At 39.4% G+C, this 24113-nt stretch overlaps 2 protein-coding genes across 4 annotated transcripts; one reads left to right on the forward strand and one right to left on the reverse strand.

Moving 5' to 3' along the window:
* Nucleotides 1–614: 614 nt before the first annotated feature.
* parp14rs1 (poly(ADP-ribose) polymerase family member 14-related sequence 1) lies at nucleotides 615–16977 on the reverse strand. Its single transcript, XM_039817702.1, has 17 exons — nucleotides 16777–16977; nucleotides 16535–16653; nucleotides 15900–15930; nucleotides 10931–11212; nucleotides 9022–9246; nucleotides 6649–8900; nucleotides 6159–6389; nucleotides 5684–5905; nucleotides 5061–5139; nucleotides 4532–4678; nucleotides 4236–4298; nucleotides 3751–3927; nucleotides 3331–3549; nucleotides 2615–3229; nucleotides 2214–2350; nucleotides 1749–1923; nucleotides 615–1421 (listed from the first exon to the last, which is right to left on the reverse strand). Exons 1-17 carry the CDS (start codon nucleotides 16949–16951, stop codon nucleotides 1138–1140), a joined length of 5433 nt encoding a protein of 1810 aa, XP_039673636.1. The 5' UTR covers nucleotides 16952–16977; the 3' UTR covers nucleotides 615–1137.
* On the forward strand, nucleotides 16978–23903 carry parp9 (poly(ADP-ribose) polymerase family member 9). Of its 3 annotated transcripts, none has more exons than XM_039817705.1 (8): nucleotides 16978–17115; nucleotides 18638–19510; nucleotides 19886–20116; nucleotides 20941–21153; nucleotides 21499–21558; nucleotides 21887–22399; nucleotides 22666–22825; nucleotides 23011–23903. In XM_039817705.1, exons 2-8 carry the CDS (start codon nucleotides 18653–18655, stop codon nucleotides 23283–23285), a joined length of 2310 nt encoding a protein of 769 aa, XP_039673639.1. In that variant the 5' UTR covers nucleotides 16978–17115; nucleotides 18638–18652; the 3' UTR covers nucleotides 23286–23903. The 3 variants fall into 3 exon arrangements, with proteins under 3 accessions (XP_039673639.1, XP_039673638.1, XP_039673637.1); XM_039817704.1 differs by having other exon boundaries at nucleotides 17067–17198; nucleotides 21499–21559; nucleotides 21891–22399; XM_039817703.1 differs by having other exon boundaries at nucleotides 17067–17198.
* Nucleotides 23904–24113: the final 210 nt, after the last annotated feature.

Raw genomic sequence — 24113 nt, forward strand, 5'->3', positions numbered from 1 at the left:
CTTGGGAGGAACAGTAGTCATATGTATGCTTTGTTAATGGAAATGCAGCTCTTAAACGTTACATTTTAAGACCTAGAAAGCTGACCTCAATGTAGTGCTTGAAAAAGGACACTTTTTTTTTTTTTGCAGATTCGTTTTATATTCCCTTGGTAAATGTTATTATACATGTTTATTACAAAAAAACTACTTATTGCCCTGTACTGAAAATAAATGATAAACCAAACATTGTTTTATTAGTAAAAAATTAACCATGACTTAACATTGATGTTGGAAATATTCTGTATATGAACAGGTGGGTTAGGCACATGTAAAAGTAATGGTACAATAGTTACAAAACGTGATAAGCAGTTTTTTTTTTTTAATTAATGTATGTATTTAGGTTGTATTTGTTCCTCAGTTTTTGTTCCCGTACAGTTTGGAAGTTGCTCATTTTCTTTTAAAATATACTGTATATATTCCATTGGTTATATAAAACTAGAGAAAAAAAGAGGGAGAAAACAACGGTAACGGGCAGGGTTTTACGTAGTCTGCATTTCACAGATATGTAAGGAATAGGAGTTCGGACAGTTGGACACAAATATATACTAACTATATAGAAAGATATCAACACAGTGTGCTTGTTTTAACTTTTATTTGTACAGACTTGTTTACCTGAACAGCAGTAAACTTTCAATTTTGCTTTCAAAACCAAAAGTGATTGTTAACCTGACATACGCAGACAAACTCTTATTATTCCATTATTTCTTGGAACAGAGCAGGTACTTTCCAGCAGCCTCCCACATGCCGCTAACAGTGTAAAATGTTCAGTGAAATTACAATGTGCATAAGATATAGCCAAAAATGTGTTTCAACAACCCTCTCATTTTCCTTTCATTCTTTGAGTTCTTGCATAATTATTCTGTAGTATGATAGAGATATGTTCAAGGCACTATATGGATCCAACTATTGATACCTTCATAACTTACCCATGGGATCATTACAGGTTGCTCGTAAACTAAGTTATTATATAGCAGTAGTATAAACCAAATGTCAAAAAAAGAAAAAAACGTGAATTAGTTGATGATTCATAGCAAACACTTATTTATGTTAGGTGTATGTAAGGCATTTGTATTAAGTTAAGTCTCAGTGCAAGGCTGTCTACTTGAATCTAATCAAATATTCAGGATAAGCTTGGCTGTCATGGAAGATAACGAACATGGTGGGTCTGGCCACGTTGTCCACGACGCTGTCGTACTTCTGAACCGAGACGGGGCCCTTGGCCGGCGGGATGATCATGTTTTGTTGTCCGGCGGTGAAATCCCCGGTTAGCACTCGACAGAGGTACATGCACTTCTCCCCAGTTTGATTCGGCTGGGAGTAGGTGTTTGAGGCAGAGTAACTAGCATTGACAGCAAAGTATGTGCCATTGCCATAACAAGCAGCTGGAAATGCAAAACGATAGAGTTAATCTGTGAGGTAGTTGCTTTCATTTTCTTATTTTTGTTTTCAACTGTAGTATTCTGAACATTCAAATTAAACTGGGACGGTAACTTCTTTCTAAATACAGTTTTCTTGTAATTGTTCTAAAGCAACTGAGGTACAGTACCGACCAAACTGATTTTAAAATATGCTAAATTGTGATGTAAAAACTACTAATCAGAACTACGAGGAATGGGCTGTGTCACACTGGAATTGTTACAATTGTCGATACAGATGGAGGACATTTTCGGACAAAAAAATGTCCCGTGTTTTCAACTTAAACTTCTCACCGTTCTTTCCTGCGTAACTCCGGTTGAAGCCGTGCTCGTTGATGTGGTCCACCGTGGTGTGGCAGGTGCCGTGGAAGAGACGTCGCTCGTTGTTCTGATGATTGTTTCTCTGCTCCATGTCGCGCTTCTTGATCTGTAGGCTCTTCCACAATACAGGGTTCTGGATCCTCTCGATCTAAGAGGAGGGCAGAGTATATTATTGAGTGTCTGAGTTTTAGGTCCATTACATTATCTGCTTGTCCTGTATAATGGATTTTTTAATAGTTAAAAGAAATAGATGCATTGTCAATGTCAATTTATTTATATAGCATGTTTAAAAACAACTGGGTTGACCAATTGAGTAACAACTGAATACAGAGTACATCACAAGGCGTGTTAATTCCAGCTGATGGGTCATTTGATGTAGATTTGAAAAATAAAACATGAATAATTACATACACTGAGTCCATGGTAAATGCAGTCTACCTTAATAACGTTTTGTTGGCATGTGGCCCGGAACAGATTCAGGACTTCAGTGTGCTCCGCCACCCCGGCCGCGATGGGGACAGCCAGGCACGAGGTGTTGGCTGGCATGACATCCCAGAACTCAGGCACGTCTTCATCTAGTGGCATAAGAAACTATTTCATTTTTGGTGCAACAATTTATTATTATGTATAATATATATATTTTTTTTAAACAAATAATATATATATATTAACTATATATACATTGTTCACTCATTTGTGGTTTAATTGCACTTTATTCTGTCTGCATAATGAAGACATAAGCAGTTTCCCCTGTGTTATTGTGGATGTTAGGCAGGACACAGAAGCACTGTTGCAACAAATAACATGTTTGTACTTATCAGAGGACACAGGTAAGATACCTTTTAGTCTGTCAATTCGCTTTATCTGCAGGGTGCGTCCCTGGTTATCAGTGGCAGGTCCCTTTGGCATGGTGACTGTGTAGTCTTGACCCTGGACTGTAACTTTTACATTTGGTAGCTTCTTTTCCAATGCTTGCTCGAGCTCGAAGTTGCTCATTGAATCAAAGCTCTGAAACTGTTGCCCCTGCTGCAGGTACTGCCATTCTGCCATTGTGCCCGCCAGCTCCACTTTCTTCTTCAGCTCCTCCTTATCTCTCGCCACCTTCAGCATCTTATGGATCTCACGGCTGGCTTTGAGCACGTCCTTGCCGAGCCCCTCGATGGTGACTGAGGCCTGGTCCATCTTGCTCTCAATCTTTATTGTCACGTCCATGGTTTTCTGGATGTCAACAATGCGCTGGTGGTCTGCATCAGAGAAGCTAAGGATGGAGTTGTCTTGAATGCAATTGCTTTGTTGCTCTTTGGATATTAGGTCGTTGATCCACTGCTTGGCTGAGTCTACTTTTGCCTGTGACTCACCGCAGATGTGGAAAGCAGCAGGGTCCACTTTCAGAGCCTCAATGACAAAATCCCCTTCTTTCTTTGGCTTGTCATCACTTCCACTAATAAATAACGCTGCAAGACCAAATTTCAAGATCAAAATCAGGAAAGTAACATTTAAAAGTGATTATGAATTGAAGAATATAAACACCAAAATGATTCTCTTCTGTTCTTACATTTGATTTTGGAGCCAATGGTTCCCCAGAACCCTCCTGTTCCTTTCGGGTCAGTGTCTTCTCTTTGTTGCATACTGCTGCAGAACTCTTTTAGCATGGGTGGCTGGAAAATAACTATCCGAATTGTCTTCAGGGGCCCGGCTGGGTTTTGGCTCAGGACGTCAACCACTGCATCCAACATGGCGTCTGCTACTTGTCTTGCCTGAACATTGCCTTGACCTGAAAGAGTACAGCATTGATCACTTTTGCTACTAATTGTGTACATGTGTGCAGCAGCCCCAAAAGGCACAATCCAAATTAAAAAAAGACTGTACAAAACACATTGAAGAAGCTGTAATTTCTGAGTTTTGTACATGTACACACACCCCTCAACCAAGATAGATTTAAAGAGAAACGCCACATCCTGCAAATAAATCTCACCTGTGCCAATGGCAGGAAATGAGACAGAAGTGTGTGAGTTTTTCACACACATTTGGAGTGCATCTTTCACAACCTTGTTGATTTTCACTGGGTCCGTCTGTCCAGCTAGGTGGAGGATCTTCTTACACTTGAGGTTGCCTGGCTGGGTCATTATCATGCCTGTGTTGGGCTGGGCACCTACAGGTGTAGACAGTGGATTTAAATGCCTTTGAACCTTGACAACTGTGTGTGTGTGTGTGTGTGTGTGTGTGTGTGTGTGTGTGTGTGTGTGTGTGTGTGTGTGTGTGTGTGTGTGTGTGTGTGTGTGTGTGTGTGTGTGTGTGTGTGTGTGTGTGTGTGTGTGTGTGTGTGTTATTTAGGCCATACTCAGTTATGATTACAGAATTGGCTTAATAATTAACTCTTTATCCATGTCATTAAAGTACCAAGCAAGAAGATTATTATACTGTGTTTGGTGTCAACTCTTTGAGTAAATGTTTCCTTACCGAGGTTTTGGCATTCTGCATCAACAGCCTGACCAGCTGCATCCATAATGGCCTTCGATACTCCTAGAAGAAAGGAAGACAAACACAATATCATATATAAAATAAATATAAAATCAATATATAAATATAAAAACAAACAGGATTGTTGATATGTTGCCCTGTAGTGGATAGTACTTTTAAGGTATCATACTTCTAAAGTACTCTCCACTACATGTACATATTCATTTTAAATCTAAAAAGAATCTGAAATTATACTTGTTTTTGCATTGTTGAAAGAAAGCTAAGCTATCATTTACCTGACTTAAGAGAGAAGGTTTCATTGGTGGAGTTGACGATGACATCACTGGTCTCCTTGGTTATGTCTCCCGTGACAACCTGTACGGCCACACTTCCCATTTTGGTCTCATGCATTCCTGAGCTCGAGACAACTTTAGAGAAGGGACCTTGAGGCAGTAGACATAGGAAAAGAATTAAGAGTGGTACAAAAGCCCCTTAAATAAAGCTTTTTGTTAAAACACAAACCCTATTCAGTACTGTTGAAATGACAAATTAGTTTATCGAAAAAAAATTGCATGACTTTATCATTACTGAACTATTTAAATCATTCAATTAAATTTTTTTTTGTTTTTTTTCAGTTTCAGCTTTATAAATGCTATGATCTGCCTGCTATTCTGCATATCATTACAAAATAAATATTTTTGTTGGGTGTATGAATACACTACAAAGTGTTTCAGTCAATAATTATGTTATTTTTTTCCTTACACATTTCTAAATACAGCATTATATTATAATTCCACGTTAAAATGTTGCAACAATGTCGCCTACCTGTACTTTGTTGGGAAGTCGTGGGCAACGGACCAACTGAGGCATTAGGGAACTTCTTTGTAAATTCATCACTAAAAACCTGTAGACAGAAGCACAGAGACACCTGATAACAAAACACTCACAAATACCACGGCACAACAGAAGAAACACAAACACTCTTTGTTAACAGTGCTGTAGGAGTGAGTTATTATTAATGGTTCACACTTTATTTATGGTTGGCATTTTTCAATGCATGCCCAGGTCCCCCACTGACACTAGATGGTTGACATTGATGTGAAATTAAGGCATGGTCAGTGTGTGATCAGATTGTGGCCTCTTAGCACTGGGTGAAAGTTAGTATCTTTGGGCAGCCAGCCAATCACATTCAAGTTATTCTACTATAAAAGATGCCTTTTGTCTCTTTTGGCAGAAGATATGCTTTGACTTCTGGGCTTGGTAATAAGGTTGCCATGATTGTTTTGTGCATTATTTCATGCATGTTTGAGTGCTTACAGGCAATTTTCCATGACCAAATAAATCAGGAGTAAAATCTTTAAATTATAATTTTAAATTAATCTAATGGCAAACTTTATTTTAGTACTGGGGGCATGGAAGTACTACAAAGCTTGTTTTTCTTTCCTTACCTGGATAGTCTGTGCATCTTGTGAGTATAGGATGATCACGACTTTCTTCAAGTGCTTAGGTTGTTTCTTACTGCTAAACGCTAAGATTTCGTCCAACATCAATGATGCTGCAAGGTCTTTCGGGAAACCCAGGTTTCCAGTACCGATGGCAGGGAAGGATATGGAGGTCAGACCACCCTCCTCTGCCTTGCCCAGGCAACCCTTGTAAATGCCACCCAAGGTCTGGAAGGCAAAACATAAATGCTATTAATATCTAGGTAAAATCGAAACAACCCCTGCAACAAAGATATGACTTGTGGCCACAAACCGAGCAGACAAAAAAACTGAAAGCAATCTGTGTTACACAAATTAGCTGGATAATGTTTTACATGACATGCAGAGAAAGGTAAGAGAACGAAAATGTAGACCTTTCATCAAATTCCGATCATACTGTAGAAGTCGTTTAACCCTAAATGTACATGATGTAACACTTTACCTTGTCAGCTGTGCCTTGTCCCTTGTCCCAATGAGGTGCAACTACATGAAAGACCTTTTTGCTCTTCAGCTTGCAGCCATCAGTAACGATGATCTCACCAAAATCTCCAGTGGCATTATTTGCGTTTACCAACTGCTGAAGTTTGGGTCCAGCCATAGCCAGGATGGCACTGGAAACTGCCCCTCTGTTCAGTGCAAGATCTTCAAATACAGTATTCACCGTCACCTCCGTCTAAGAATGTGTAAACAAAATGTTATCAGTTGCATGTTCTTCTTTTCACAACATCGTTATTATTTAATAGAAGAGTCAAGAATCCAGGCTGTAAGAATCGTTCAGAAAACAATCATTCAAGCCCTATAAGACTACATTCAATGATGGAAATACTTAAGAGCTAGAGGATAGTCAGTAGTTAAATCCTACACACTCTAAATATGTAGTCTCTCTGTAGGAATGTTTCACTCCTAAACTAATTGTTGGAAATTGAAATTACCGTGGCATTCTCAATATTTCCTTTAGTGAGAGTGATGTCCAAGCCCTCTTTGGTCTGCACTTGACCCAAGCAGTTTGGGTCGGATGCAGCATGTTTCACAGGGGACGACTTGGTGGTCTTGGTAGGTAGAGTTTGTTGAGAAAGACTGACACCTTGATTTCCAAACTCCTGTCTGACAGCTGCCTCCATAGCCTGAACAGTTTTGTCGTCATTGTTCACCAAATGGATCTTCTTCAGGGCGTTGTGGTCATACCCATCACAGTATTCCTTCACTGCTTTGACGATGGTGGATGCACACAAATTGAGAGGAAAGCCTTGGTTCCTGCTGATGGCAGGCAGAGCCACAGAAACGCAGCCGTGCTTTGCAGCAAGTTCTAAGCTTCCCATAACAGTTTTTTTCAACTGAGTCAGAGGCTTCTGGGGATGAGCTTGATCAAACTGGGGTCCCACTGCATGGATGACTTTTTTGCAGCAAAGCTGCCCGCCTGCATCAGTTATGACACTATCTCCAGGCTTAAGCTTTCCATTCGAGTTAATTATTTTGTCACATATATTCTGCAACTGAGGGCCAGCAGCATTAAGAAGTGCTAGTGAAAGACCTCCGTTATGTTGCAAGTCCTGATTAGAAGCATTGACAACTGCATGCACGGGGTAGCTGCACATATCTGCCTTGCAAATGGCTATTTCCACTCCATCAAGAGTCTGAAGCTGATACACAGGCTTTGGTACGTGTCTGTGGGCCAAGTCGTCCTGTCCACCACTAGTCTCATCAACCAGCTGGACCAGGCAGCCAGTTTCATGAAAGAGTGAGGAAACATACATGGCTTCTTTATCCTGGAAGAACTTCTTCCCTCCAGGCATGGGGACTTTTAATGTTTCAAAGAACACAGAAGAGACCAGGTTTTTAACCAAGGTATGGCAGTCTGCGACATCAACTCTAGAACCACTGAGACAGATAGCATCATTTTGGTAAGACACCACAACTTTTTCTCCCACTTGCTCCATCCAAGATGTTTCATGTTTTTTAATGTATTCAACTATGGCGTCGGCCTTGACCACAACGCTTTCTTCAACTTGAGCATTCTGAGTCAAGAAGTCATCAAGTTCACTGCTAACTGTTGTGACCCTATCCTTGTGGCCAGACACCACCACTTGTTGCTCAGTGGTGTTGATTAGAATTCTCCTGCATGACTTATCGTCAGCATTCTCTAATTGACTGACCAGGTCCTTCCACTCTGGCTTCTCCAGGACATTAATGTCTTCAACATCAGTGTATTGAGATATTAGCAGCCTCCCCAGGTGGTCTTCTGCATCCTTCAGATCTCTGTCGGAAGAAGCAAGGAGCTGCACCCTGTGTGCATTGATCTCAAATGCTGCATTTATTCCATTGGATGTAAGGAGGTCATTTGTAAGCTCCTCTTGTTCTTCCTCCTTCAACAAGTCAAGCACATAGTTATCTATTTCTAAATTCTGTCGTTTTAAGGCAAACATTGCATCATATATGACTTTGCTTGCTGCCAAAATCTCTTCCTGAAAGCCAGTTACTATCAAATCCGGACTCTCTTTCCTAAATGACATTTTGAGTTCTGGGTACACGTGTAGCAGCTTGTCCTGAAGACCGTCTTGACACAGGATGTGGAAAATCGATGGCGACACTTTGATCTCTTGGGTCACGCTCAATGTCTCCCTCTTCACCCTTTTGGCAATCTCGTTTACTAGTTCACAAAGAGTTTGCTCTAGTCTGCTGACATCAGCCACAAGACCAACCACTGACAAGACACCACTGACTTTGTCAGGCACTACAACCACATCCTCATTCAGTAGCATCTGTCTGATCTTCTCCTCAGCCTCTTCCCATACTGTCTCTGGCTCTGGCCGGAGCTTCAGGGATTTGAACTTTGACAGAGCTTGTGCAAATGCTGACTTTACAGTATCTCTCCACTCTTTGATGATGGTTTTGGCATTCTGTTGCTGTAGTAGTGAAGATACGGGGCTCAGGCACACAGTAGATTGGGTGAGGTTTACGCTGCAGAAGTCTTTTGCCAATTGACTACGAACGCTCTCTGCTGCCGATTGATTGTCATTTAGGTATCTCCAGACAGCTTTGTCAATGGGTTCCGAGAGGGCAGCAGGGAGTTTAAGTGAGGGCTTATCTTTGCCATAAAGGGCCGTTCCCAAAGAGATATAAAATGGATACACTTTGATCTCTTCCTGCTTGATGTGATGCTTCTTCTTCATGATTTTCTGAACAGCTATGGGGAAAAAAAATCCAATCCATTATTACATTGCCGAATTTACTTGAATTCATCTAAAAAGAGGCAATTTCTGATGACATACAGTAGAATATTTAATGTGTACTGTAATTTGCATTACCTTTAAGGTCTTTAAAGGTGATGAAGATAGACTGCTCTGCTTCATTAAACACGACTTTTTCCACATCCCCACCTGCATTCTCAAAATAAAGGCGGAGGAGATCTTCACTAATATTTTGTATGTCTTCAACTACAACTTGCTCTGTGAGTTCAAGAGGCCGGACTGATAGTCCCTTCTTAGCGAACGTCCTGTTTTTGGGGCATCTTGTCACGAAATCAGTGTTTTCTGTGAGATAGTGATAAAAAGGTAAGGTAGTTAGGCAATAACACGTTTATAAAACACAAAAAATAAACAGCTCTTTGTGCTTTCTTAGAAAACAGCATCAGCCTTGTGGGGACCTTTCTGTAAGTTTCTGTTCTGTCAAGTTTTTATGAGCTGGTTCACATTTTGTTTATCTCAAGCACATGCAGAAGGAAAACACATGCATGCACCTGTACCAGCAGGGGACATGATTCACAATCCTGCGGATGTTTTCACACTAATCCACTGATAGACAGCCTGCAGCAGTAATGAGCCAAGGAACATAACAATGTGCCAACAAATGCAGGGAAGAAGAAGAAGACTGCTAGGCTGCATACGTAATGGTAAACTGATGCTTTTGAATTATTAAAAAAACGTAGCATTGCAAATATTTTAAGAAGGGGAAATATATATCAAATTTGTTTCAAGATACAATGATTCACACATAGGCCTGTAACAATTATTACACATAATTGTCAATTTTCTTTTACATAATCAACGTTTCTTTGTTTAACCGCAATTAATTGATAACATTAGCTTGGTCTTGAGGCTTATGACTAATAATTGTTGACTTTGTTGAGATGTGCCAAATTGTATTTATATATATAAGTCATTATTGGTTGGACTATATATTTTGATTATTTAAATTTTTAAGTTGTTGGCAATACACGTTCATAGCAACAAAAATGACACAGTGATACGGTTTGTAAAAATGTTTTATGATTATACGAGGCGTGGTTTACTTTATAGGCTTTGTACTTGTGTTATTACATTATCTGGTTCACATAACAGGGATATAACCAAAAGATGTATCCTGGAATTCATTCAAAACTTTAATTTGTTTTTAAAAAGTAATACATGAATTAAGATTTTTAAATTTGAATGAAAGAGACAATTATATTGTTAATTGCAATTAACTGTACAGCCAAATTTGGAATTGTTACAGCTCTATTCACACAATGCATTTTGGTGAAAAACACTGAAGTTAAACATAACTTTATTTAAAAGAAAAATCACTAAAAAGGTACTTTAAATGTTCAGCGGTAATTTCATAAAAAGTACATCAATTTGTCAGGTTCTATTGCATTGCTGATCAATAAGTGTATATTCTGGCATATATATGGCACGTGTGTTTCCTGCTGGCAAACAGCAGGAATGTTATATTGGCTACTAGTATTTAAGATGAGGACACCTCTGTGTTCTTTATCTGTGCTGCTCATTTATGGTCTGCGAAAGTGCATTACTCACCACTTGCAGAAAGTAATTTGTGTGGGATTAATTTGGAATAATTTACTTTATTGTTATGCAAGGTCATGTTAGCTAGAGCCATCAGCTGTCTATTAATGTATGTCATAAAGTCATGTTTTCTCATACCATTTCTTTTTGCAGCAGCAGCAGTTTTGTGTTATTTCCTAATCAAAAATCACCAGAGGGATGCTGGAGATTATAAAAGTGCAACCATGATTGTCTGTAAAATGAAAACCTCAGCATAAATTAATCTTTTTGGAACTATTGTAGGATCTCACACACACACACACACACACACACACACACACACACACACACACACACACACACACACACACACACACACACACACACACACACACACACACACACACACACACACACACACACACACACACACACTTCTTGACTCAAAAAGTACCTTTTCCACTCTGGAAAGTCACGACAGCAGAGGCGATGCTAGGAATGACTTCCAAAGTGAAGCTTTTGCTGGCAGATGGAGAGTCAGGATCCTTTAAAATGTTCTCCACCAGCATCTCCAAAAACTCCTGGTTCAAGCTCTCTGGAAAATTTTCTAAAACAGCCGAAGTGGAGCAAACCTCTTCGTCTGTTGTCTCATCTTCTCTGCCTTTCGCCTCTGAGCAAACGACCGCAGGTGTGCCTTCATCGGCGCTCGACTGCTCGTTGATCACAGCAACATCCGCTGTTAATGAGACATGAAGGTTAAGTGACTGAACACACAGTTCTTAATGAGGTCAGATCATTTAACACCATGAAGGAAATCTCTATTTGTGTTTATTCCAAGTTTCTCCATGTTTGATTTATTTAGGTGGCCACTCGAAGATATTTAATTATTTTTTCAAATTTTGAAGTGATGCTTACTAGCATGTCATAAAGCACAGTACTTGTGTTTTTGCATGTCAGTATAGCTCATAGACTGTATTATATTAATCGTCAACACATCCGGTTCGCCGAAGTGCTGCAAATTCGTTAGTGCAGGGGTCGGCAACCTTTCTGATATGAAGTGCCCTTTTCAAAATTTCTTGTTTATTAGTGTGCCATGTCAACATTAAATCACATCAAAATGTAATATCCAGGGAATCTGTAATTTTATTCCATAGCAACATTTGATAACATTTATTTCTCATAATCAGGACCTTGTAATTATTATTATTGTATATTATTATTATGATGATTATGGAAACATGGTTTTAGTATGCAGCGTCCTTATTTGTGGAAAATGGGCTGACAAAAATATCACTGTCAAAGAGCCTGAAGCAAAAGTTGACATGGAAAAGCCCAGCTTTAATGATGAATGGACTGATAAGCAGGTCCTGTATGCCTCATTTTCAATGAAACGATGCTATGGCAAAAATAATAATAACACAACCAGCATCATTATCAAGAATGAAGAACACGAACATAACGATTGCGTCATTCACGTGCATATTAAGTAGCCACATGTATTTGTTTTGGTATTATAATGCGTCCATATTTACCGCTCCAGCGGAGAGGATGGTTTCTTCAGCCAGCTTAAGTTTTTTTATTTTTTTTTTATTTGCTATTTGCAGAGTAGAGCTGTGTTTGCGTAAAACAGCGCGGCGGACAAGAGTGAACTGAGCAGACAGAGCAGATTGAAATATCACTTTCTACATGTTTATGCCGGTCTACACAGGTGAGTGCATTGTTAAGTATTGGCTTATAACTCACGAAGGTTTTAATGTAGCCTACTTACAGTAACAAGACTAGCGTTAGTTCATCTGCCCCAGCGGCCGTTGGTAATCCTCTTTGTGTTGTTCCCAGTCAGAGATATGAGTCAATCAAACTACCGTAAATAACAGGTCGCGCAACTGTGGACGTTGTAATTTGGCATGCGGATGAGAGAGTGCTTCAGCATTTCAACCATGATTTCAACACATCAATAACTCTCTTGCACACATATTGCCAGCGTGCCATTGGTTAAGGTGGCACGCGTGCCTAAGGTTGCCGACGCCTGCGTTAGTGCCTTAAACCTGCATTCTATCTGAATTCCTGCTGGGGGCGGCAACGTGCGGTTGCAAAAGGAGTTCAGTTTCTATAGAAGTCTATGAGAAAGTGACCCACTTCTCACTTGATTTATTACCTCAGTAAACATTTTCAAAAGGAGTTTATGGTCTCAATCGCTAGTTTTAAGTCTTCTGCAACACAGAATGATGTTCAGTTTTTTAATTATGGTCTTGTTGATTTTAAAAATCGACGATAAAGCAGGGGGTGTTTTAGGGCGTGGCTATGATGTGGTTCACGGCCTGTCTTATATGTAATATAACTATGGGACAAAAATATATTTAAAACCTAGCGAAGCTAAATCTGACCTCAAATTATGTAGGCTAGCTTTCAGCAGCAGTTGCATCCAGATCACGAGTGAAAGTGTGTAACGTAACGTAGAGCGTAAGCAGCATTGTCAACTCTCAGCTAACGTCACGGTCATATACCGCCCAACAGTCTATGGCTCCTCCCTCTCGTCTAAAATCGTCACATCTGCAACCAGGATGGCTGCGCCCCCAACGGCAAACTCGACGACTCATAGCAGATCCCCACAAACCAATGGGTGAGGTCACACATGCTCTGTCCATTCATATTTACAGTCAATGGTATAGCCTAATTGCTACTAGGAGTCGTGTGCACCCGGTCAACACTGACTGGAGGAAAGGAGGGGAGTTGTTTAACAGCCATTTTAGGTCACTAACTGTGACTTAAAACAAGTCAAGTCACTGCTTGACTGTCGTAATTTATTTTCATGTTATTGATGTTTACATTACAATACAACCAACTACGCAAATACACTCTAATTGAGCAATAAAAAAGAAAGGGTGAAAGAGAGATTGAGAGAGAGCGCGCTAGGGAGAGCAGGAAAGAACAAGTGAGAACCATGCAGAGGGAATCGAAAGTGAAACTAACTGTATTTGTGCCAATGTAATATACTTGTGTGAAAGTCTGTGGCTAAGTAATAAACAGGAGTAAACAAGTGCCCAAATGGTTCAAAGCCCAGTATGAAAGGGTGCAGAATGTTTTTTTTGTTTTTTTTAAAGTGAAGCTATCAGTGGAGAAACATTTTTAAAAAGTTGATAAAAGCAATACGTTAAAAAACTATCATTAAGAACAATCAAACCTGGAAGAGAAACAAAAAGCCACATTGAGAATAGGTTTATGTAAAGATGGTGGCTTGGTTTGGAAGGAAATGATGGTCTAGCAAAATCCCAGGTACTGTAAAGAAGATTTTTTTTTCAAGTAAATTAAATTTCACCCTGTGAATTTGTTTAGCTGATGGCTTGTGATGCTTGTTTTCTTGGCTTTTATTACATTATTACCTGATAAATACATGGTTACATTTGCTACTGCTGATGTATTGTGCAACAATGTGCGTCTGTTTAAGTATATGTTATGTTAAATACAGGTTTTAGTCTACTTGTTTCAGTATAAAACTTCACAAAAATCTTACACACAAAACAAATGTATATCTATACACAAAAGGTCTGGTTTGGCTGACCTGAAATGGCAGATATTATTTGGCCACAGAGCATGTGGCCACAATGGCAAACCAAACGACACAAGTTTTGCACATTACAGAAATAAATCAGACTTACAAGGCTGAGTTCCTGGTTTAAAAAGGTCCAGTGTGTAACGTGTTTAGTCGTTCATCAAAATCTGTGTTGCCCGTTCACAAACTTGTCCTTTTTCATGAATATTTACCACCACCATCAATTCCAAGTATTCCTATTGGCTTGAAATTTTACATTTGCATGAACTGGGGTAGACGCTCCATATTCATGCACCATCTTGAAATACGTTAGCCGTTAAGGGACATACAGGACATGCTGCTCCGCCTTTCACGTTTTCGCTGTCACATGATAAACTCACAGGTGCTACTAATGCTGCTAATGGGTATCGTAGCTTCCCGGCCCCGGCAAGTTTGAAGAAGGAAACACGGAGGACCACGCGTATTCAAAATCCAAATTTCAGGAACAGGAGTCTTCTTCTTCGCCCAGAAAAAGGAGACTGAAAAGAGCAAGAGACCGGCTTTTTGAAGCGTGAAGGCTACCGTAGCTGTAATACGTACTTTGAACTGCGTGGTGCGAGAGAGTTGATTGTGATGTATGATCTCAACGCTAGATGGGAGAAATTCCAACACAGTGGACCTTTAAGAAACTGCTGCAGTCACAACTACCCCATGTTGCTTCTGCTTTCTGGGGCCATCCGGCCAACATGCAAAAATATATATATATATATATATATCTATATCTTTGGTGGCCTTGAGAGTTCAACATACAGCAAATTAAAAAAACATGCAAATGGACACAGCATGGCGCAGCATTTTAGAAAACGCAAAGGAAATACAGAAAAGGCACTGCAAAAAGTTAACAACACAACAGAAAATGTTTCCAGGGGACACTAAAAAGGGATGCACATGGCTAGGAAACACTTTGTAGATTATGAAGATATAAAAGTCGGCAATCCGTCAGTGATGTTGGAAAATGACTTAAATGTTTTTTTTATTGTGATGGCATGATTCAGATATTATTGCAGATATTTGCTGTTAACTGTAAACTTGAAGATGTTTCTTCATCAGTTTGTGTTGAATCTATTTGCATGTGTTTTCTTAATTTGCAGTGCATTGATGGCCAGAACACTCAAAACTGTACTTATTGATCTTAGAGACTACTAATTGAGAAGACATTTATTTCTGAGTTGAGGAATGGCTTCCTGTTTTCACGTCAGTATGGTTTGAATGGTGGGCCGCAAAGTTTAAATGGTCACAGAAAAGTGTTTGTTTAGTGTGTGTATATATATATATATATAAATATATATATATATATATATTTTATTTTTTTTAAGATTTGTTTTGTGGCATTTTAGGCATTTATTAGATAGGACAGCTTTGGACATGAAAGGGGAGAGAAAGGGGGAACGACATGCAGCAAAGGGCCACAGGTCGGAATTGAACCCGCGACCACTGTGTCGAGGACTTTGCCTCTGTATATAGGCGCACACTACCAGGTGAGCTACCCAGGCGCCCATATCCAGATATATTTATAAAGATAACAGCAGTTAATAATTGAAACTAACTTTTTGCTCAGGACATAAACAAAATTATTAACTTGTTATTAGTAGACTATATCTTACCTACGGATAAAACTGACTGCTGTTTATGGAATTTTTGTATTCAAGCTACCATAAATTCCCTTAATCACATACTGTACTACATGAGAAGATGTGGGTGTATGTTTCTGTGTGTGTGAGAATCTGTTCAAGAAACAATCACATATCAAAAATAAGTCAATATTGATATTTGATCTGATTTAACAAAACTCACTGTTACGGAGTAAGACACATTTGTTTTAATGAGTACTTACATGTCTTGTTAAGTCCGTCAGATGGAGCTTCCTGTATAGGATTGGAAAGGTATAATAATGAATCCCCTTTTTTAAATTTATAAATCACTCATGGCATCTCATGCAACCAGTTTCACATGGCACAATGCCCTAAATGTCAGCTGGTTTGAAAAGGAATGGAGTCAGACAAATTATCAATTTTTGTGTCAAGGAGTAAGGCCCTTACACAATATCCTTCCCAAGTGTGTTGTGCTTCTGGTTTGGACCTCTATGATACCCACACAGCAGGAATTGATAAGATTCTAAATCTCAGAATGTATCACCATCTTAGGTTATGATTATTCAAGACTACAGTGAAATGGAAGCCGTACAAGGAACTATTCTCTTTTACAGCTTGCCCCACACTTATAACAGTCCCATCAGATTCAGGGAAGGGAATGATCCCCAGACACTGTCTGATATTTGTCTGGCAGACAGTGAGGAATAGAAAAATATCATTGCCATTTCATTCGAGGACAGGAAGTGAATGTTATAAGAAATGATGGCAGATTTAACTTGCTTCGTGACCTCCCCATGTAGGCTCTTTTAACACCTAAATGACAACATAGCCTGCTCAGGTGGGGCCTCAAAGATAAACACCTTTTTTGTACACTGACCTGCGTTGTTTCTGTTGTTGTTGTTGTTGTCTCATCGGTAGGTAAGCAAACTGTCAACTTTAACACGCCTTTATCCAAACTAATCTGATGCGCCTCTTTCCCCAAAACATTTCGCTGGTCTGTGGAAAAAAAAATACAACCACTCTCAGTAAAGAAGTCGATTTATAATATGGGTATCGAAACGTTTTAGACAAAGTAGAGGTAATTATAAGCTACGGTCTAGTTTATCAGGCCAAACTTACCCTCCTCTCTGCGGAAGCGCAACACCGCTGTGCTGCTGCCATGTTCATACTCAACTTCACAGTCGCCACCGTTAGATTTCTTACTTTGAAAGTATTTTACTAATTTGTTTTTTAGTCTCGGTACGTTGTTTTCTTCGAGCTTCACGAGCAGAGCATACGCATATGCGTCGGCCATCGTGGCTGGTCCAACACTGTCCTGCTTTACTTTCAGTTTTGTTTCTTAGGAAATGAAACGGTGACTTGTGTTTTCGACATCGTCGTCGAGTGCTGCCGTGGAGTGTTAACGCAGAATGGACCAAAGGCAGGACACAGGCATAGACTTAATATAGATGGACACAGGTACGTGCCTATTTACTGGTCAAACCGCACCCCGTCTCACTGTTTCGCTTTCTGTATTTCCTCGGTACTTTCCAGCGTGGTGGGTGAGTATAATATCTCCGCATACATGCCCTTCCGTTAGTCTTTTAAATTTGTTGAAATTAATATAGCTAAGTGTCGAAATACATGTTGGACTTAAAGTATGGTTTATGGACTTAAACCTAGCATAAACCAGTTTGTTTTGTTGTCTCGTCAACACCGCATCAACTCGCCCGCTCGCGCAGATATAAAAAAAACAAAAATGGCGGTTTATTATACGTATCTACTATCTAAACCAAAAATGTTATGTAGTATTCCAACCTCTTTGTCTATACTAGTTAGAAAAGTCTTAATAAATGTTTAAACAGTGAAACGAATACATACAGAATAGTACAGTATGTGTCTTTTGCAGCTTTAGTAGCGCGGTATTCATAAGCTGTCAAAAATTAAGAACTTACTTGATGTCAATATAATGCAAAGCAAACTAGATTTTGAAGTGCAGTGCAATGGAGAGCAACTCAAGTGAGACAACTGCAGGACATATCAGAAAACACAGTATTTGGGGCAAATGTTTTGTTTTCTCTTTCTAGTTTACACATTTAAAAAAAAAATAATAACTTGCTTGTATACTCATTGCCAAGCAGTATACCAAGCATGTTAGTGCACACTATATTCTTTTTGTAGTATTATGGCATGGGAACACATTTTGCTCATGTCTTTTTGAGACAGCTGATTGAGTATTGAGTGGGATACCCTTGTACATTGGTTACTGTCACTGTCTCCCTCTACTGGAGGGAAAGGAAAATAGCACTTATATCTGTCTTATATCTGGGTCTTGTTCAGTCATTTCCCAATTCATCAAGAGTGCTCTCCAAGAGTGTGTGGCCGCAGACCTCCACTGTGGAGTCTCCTCTCCAATTCATAGTAACATAGTTCAGACCTGATAACACTGTCAATAGCAGGGAATTAAGTTGTGTATTAAATGTTAAAATTATTATATATGTCCACAAAACTATGATACAGTTAACTGTGCGTTGGTGGGTTCCTGGTGCTGGGGCAACAGTTTACACAGCTCTGCATCAACAAATAGCCTCAGCTGAAGATGTGATTCCCAGCCGGTCTAATATAAGCTACACACTAAGTGTATAGGGGAGAGTTTTTACCTATGGAATGATACAATGCCATCGAACGATCTATGGTGTGGTGAATAATAACCAATAATCAAATAATTTACGCAGATTGACTGATAATCCTATTTTGTGCCTCACCTGCTGTTACTGTTTAAACATTTTAAAGACACTGACGATCATTTCTCTTCGGCCATAGTTATTTCTTACGTATTCACCTCAATGTATTTATTGAGCGTGTAAAGACTTTATCAGTCATTGTTTTGTGACTTTTGTCTTGATTCACTTTAAAAGTGATGTTTTCTAATGCTGTGTATCAAATATATTAAACACATACTGGTGTCATTGTAAGATTTACTCACAACGTTTTTCCATAGCTCTGTTTAGGAACCATGGACAGTAAATTTGATATTCCTCTTCGTGGACCTTCGGTCAACATTGTGAGACGATGTGGATCTGCTCTGAGTGATGTCCTTCAAAGCAAATTTGGATGTGTTGCCACCATCGATGGTGTTGATTTTGAAAGAGGTCTGAGCACTGTGCAGCAGAGAGGGCCATCCGTTGTCCCAGAGAAAAGGTTTGCTGTTACGCTACATGGAGGTGTTCAGGTGTCTGTGTGGAAGGCCGATCTCACCAATTTCCAGGCGGATGCAGTTGTGAATGCTGCTAATGACCAGCTTCATCATTATGGTGGCCTTGCTCTAGCTCTGTCCATGGCTGGGGGTCCACAAATCCAAAGAGACAGCGATGATTACATCAGCAAGTACGGTGGCTTGAAAACAGGAGATGCAATTGTCTGTGATGCTGGGTCCCTACCATGCAAGAAGATAATCCATGCTGTGGGCCCATATGTATCAAAATATCCCTTGAAGTCAGATGTTTCGGCGGCTAAACAGCTGTTGGAGAGGGCCATCATGAGCATTCTTGACAGAGTTAAGGAAAACCGTCTGCAGTCTGTTGCCATTCCAGCTATAAGCTCCGGTCTGTTCAACTACCCCCTGCCAGACTGTGCAAAAGCCATAGTGACAACGGTGAAACACTACTATGAAAGCTCTGGCTCTTCAGGACATCTTCCTAAAGAGATCTTCCTTGTGAACAATGACGAGCCTACGGTCAAAGAAATGAATAGGGCCTGCCTTCAGTTATTAACCAACCGCAGAACCAGAGGTGATGCCAAAACCTCAACACCGACTGTCCAGTTAGGAAATGTCCATCTGACACTGAAGAGGGGCAAAATTGAGGAACAGCATGTAAGAATCTGTAATGTTTTTTCATCAATTTGCTAATTACTTACCTATTTCATACAATATGGATGGCTGCTTGTGTAAAAGAAATTGTTATGCGTTTCTTTATTATTTCGAGGAATATTTACAAATAAGCTTTTACTCACATTTTGTGTCTGTTGTGGTTGCTCAAAGCATCTTCACAAATATGCACCTAGCCTTGTCCATAGTTGGATTGACATATAAAGTACTACAGAAATATATGGTGTAATATGTTTGAATGTGTGCCTCAGAGGGATTAATATAAGCTTCTGTAATATAGTCAATAGTCCCAGTATGTACATAGTACTTGTCGCAAACCGCATGTTTGCCTTCCCGTGTACTAACTATGTTTTCTCTCAGACAGATGTCATCGTAAACACTGCATCACCACAGCGAGACTTGAACATTGGTGAAATCTCCAGAGCTTTATTGCAGAGAGCTGGTCCTGGAATGCAACAAGAAATATATAATGTCCCTCAGACTGGACATGTGATTGTCACAAACCCCTACAAGCTGCAGTGTAAACAGGTGTATCATACTTTTTGCACTGAAAAGTGGAAAGACCCAGCACAGCAAAGAGTGGCGCAGCAGGTACAGTATGAGATAACTGTTATGGGGCATTTAAGTAAAGGGATAATATATATAATATATAAAATGTGTTAATAGTCTGGTTTAAATTTTGTTTTGATTTGTCTTACTGATCAAGAGAGCACATATTCCAAGTAGCATTAAATTGCGCTCATTGCAAAACAAATATGCATTAAAAAAAAGTACAACTGAAAGCCTGAATACTGAAAATGCACACTGTTAAGAAAGTAAATATTACTGCATATAAAGTAAAGGTTTGACGAGACACCCAGTTCACGAGACAAGACAGGAGATCGAGATGAGACAAGATTTTAACACTATTTTACAGAAAACTACAATGAAGAAATAAGACTGGAAAAATAGGCCTTTTATTCAATAGAAAGTCACAAAATGAAAACCGAGCACTGAAAGGTTTTGACATAAACTCAACTGAAAAACCAACAGTTACACCGTTACTTATTCCATATGTGTGGTGGAGAGAGAGTCTCTTCACTCAGAGAACCAAAGTTACAGTATTACCAAGCATTTTCTGGCAGTAGAGACCAAATGTTTTGTACTTGAATTTGTCATTGTACAGTAGACCGAGAGAAATAAAGCTTATTTTACTATTGTTTCACATTGATAATGTTCTAAAGCACAAATAAACTACCATCAAACACTCAACAGATGATTTTTGTGAAGGAAAAGGAAGGAAGTAGGTTACTCTAGTATCGATTTATGACCATTATAGGACGAAGGGAGAAGGGGGGGCACGAGATCTCGTCACACCTCCTAATATAAAGTGTTGAATGTGTCCATTTCTCTGTCCACTGATTTAATCATTTCAGATTCTTTTCAAGTCGGTATCAGAATGCTTATGGTTGGCGGCCGCAAAACACAAGTCAATCGCCTTTCCTGCCATCGGCACCGGAGCCCTCGGGTTCGATAAAAAAGAAGTTGCCCAGATCATGTCAAATGCAGTGGCCGACTTCGCCCAAAACGCCCCACAGAAGTTTGAAGTTCACTTTGTCATATTTCCTTCTGACAACGACACATTCAAGGTTGTATTGCAACAATACAGGCATGATATTAGAATAATATTACCGTAAATGCAAGTTACAGTTATTTAGTAAATGTGAAATCTGTAATGTTTTAATTAAATAGCATTGTAATTCTATCTTGAGTAATATCTATCTGTTAGGTGGAATGTGGTTATGTTTTTACTCTAGTGTGAGACACTCCCTACACATGCTGAGAACTTGTGTGACCGGGTTGTCCTGGTCACACAAGTTCAGTTGCCAGTACTCTCTAACTTAGTAACTCAAATGCCATTAATGCTTTGTGACTGTGTCTTATACAAAATAAAAAAAATACATTTATATGTATTAATGACCTTCTCTTTGTAGGCTTTTGAGGAACAATTCAGATATCTCCAGCAAAAAGCGTCTGATCCCAACTTTACACATGGTAACACAATATTTCAGTTGTCATTTAATGTACACAAAGGTGTCTTTTGATGCAAATACTTATGGGGATGATGGTTATGGAATGCATCATACTACCTAAAGCACTGCAGTGCAGAACACTAGTTATGATTTAAGAAACTAAATCTACATTATCCTTGTAGTGACCTCCATGTCTGCATATGATTTGTCTTTATTACAGCGGTTGCTGTAGAAACCAGTAAAGCTAATCTAGGACAGCTAATGTTAAAAATGACCAGCATAGTAGGAATGCATGTTTGACCAAACCTATTGCTGAAATGATTGAATATAACAGTGATCTTAACTTGCCGCAGTGGACGTAATGATGTCTTCCCAGCCAGCATTTGAGCACAGAGATGACTTCCAAGGCGACAGAGCTCTCACTCCACAGATCAGCTTGATCGGCCCCTCTGATGAAACCACACGTGAGGCTGAGCGATGGCTCAGTGGCCTTCTCTTCCAAACCTTGGACACTGTTGCTATCCGCAACAACTTCATCCAGCACTTTGGCGAGAAAGAACATCTGCAACTGTCCCGTCTCATCAAAGGAGGAGTTTCCATTGAGGAGTCCTTTGAGAACGGTCGTGCTGGCATAACTGTAAAGGGGAATTCAACTGAAGATGTCGTAGTCGCTGGGTTGCAGGTGGAGGCCATGCTCTGCAACATCCAGAAGGAGTTTGTCACAGAGGAAGAACGTGCCATGCTTTGTGCTGTGTTGCCCGAGGATGTGTCCTTTGAAAGAAAGACAGTTGACCGCTCGAGCCCAGAGTTCTCAGAGAGATCATCCGCATTCAAAAAGCACGGGCTCCTGCGTATATTGAAGGTACAGTATATGTAAATGCAACATGCTTGATGATGTTGTGGAAAACTATAAAGCGTTGTCATTTAAGTTCATGTCACAGTTAGGTTGTTAATGTCTTCATATGGTTTCATGTGTTTGATTTAATCATGCTACACAGGCAGTTTAAAAGTGGGCATATTCTTAAATTGGAGGCGTGTTTGTACTCGTTTTAAATACTGTTAATTATAATTAGCTACAGGTGTCTTATTTTAAACCACTGTTTGACCAATGTAATATTTTATTTTTAGTTGGACAAAGTGGAGAACCCTGCACTGAACGTGCTCTTTGCCCAAAAGAAAAATCAGCTCTGCTGTTTCACGCCACAAACGATGTTTCAACGCATACCTGCGCAGTTCTGTGAGATGGTCAGCCACATTGGATTCCATGCAGAGTACGCACCACCTGATGGTATGATAATGCTTCTAGGAACAGCATTTGATAATGCAAACAAATTCTTTTAATCAGTTTAATGCTAATTTTCTAGGAGTCTTTAAATTTGAATGAGACCTGCAGATACAGAACATTGTTAGAAAAGGGAAAATAACAAAGAAAAAATACAGCTATTTTTCTTTTGTATCTTCCTCTCAATATAGAGCCAAAATATGGAGAGGGCATCTACTTTGCCGGCACAGTGGAGAAGGCCATGGAAGTGTGGAAGGGGCAAAAGGAGGAGTATCTGCACTTTGTGGAGGCCAAGGTGCTGACAGGAAACGCCACCTCTGGTAAACCAGGTCTCATTCTGCCACCTGCTGTGGGGACAGATCCACCAATCCTGTACGACAGCGTGAGCGGAGAACGTGATATCTCGGTCATATTTAGTGGTTATCAAGCTCTGCCCACATACATTATCACATGTAAGGTAGTCTGAAGAGTGGTTTCTTCACGGTTTGCTCTGGGTTTATCGTGTTGTATGGAACAAATACAAGTGTAGCAATGCTTACCCTACTAGAGGAAACTGGACAACAGGAAGATAGATTCTTCTGAAAACAAGCTGATGTGCATTCTTGATTCATGTAATTGCTATTAGAATACAATTTTTATTTTGCATTACTCCTTAAAATCATATAATGGAGGCCATTACTACAATATTAGCTTATATTTGACAAAGATGTCATTCGTTTTGATTATCTTATTTCTTTCATTACTTGTTTCTTTTTGGGTGACTAAATTAAACTTATAGCAACAATAGCATACTTTTACCACTGGATGAGTACTTTTTTTTTAGTGGCACCAAATGATACCATATATGCAAACATTGTATACAGTGATAGACATAAAACTGATTTTATTTTGTTTAGAGGACAACTAATATAACCCTTCATATAACGGGCAAACGTGAAAAGCTTTGGCTACAAGAACCTGATTGTAAAATAATTGTAAATTGTTCATAAAGCTATCAAACACAACATGGAAATTGTGATGGAGCCCATGGGGGCAGCTGGTTGTCTGATGCAGATATCAAAATTAAAGAATGTTAAACCAAAAATGAATTTATTGTATTATTTTTTGGTTTGAAGAATTTCGCAATTTCTGTTGACATCTAATTAAATCACAACTACTCCAGAGAATATGGAAACACAGTCCAGGTTTTTTTAATACTATAATATATAAATATAAAAAAAAACAGTCTTCATCAGTTGATGACTTCCACAGTTGTCATCGAGACCATTTGAGTTCACTCTTTTTTTTTTTTTAT

This window comes from Perca fluviatilis, chromosome 12, assembly GCF_010015445.1.
Source record: "Perca fluviatilis chromosome 12, GENO_Pfluv_1.0, whole genome shotgun sequence".
In the NCBI taxonomy this organism is placed as follows: Eukaryota; Metazoa; Chordata; class Actinopteri; order Perciformes; family Percidae; genus Perca; species Perca fluviatilis.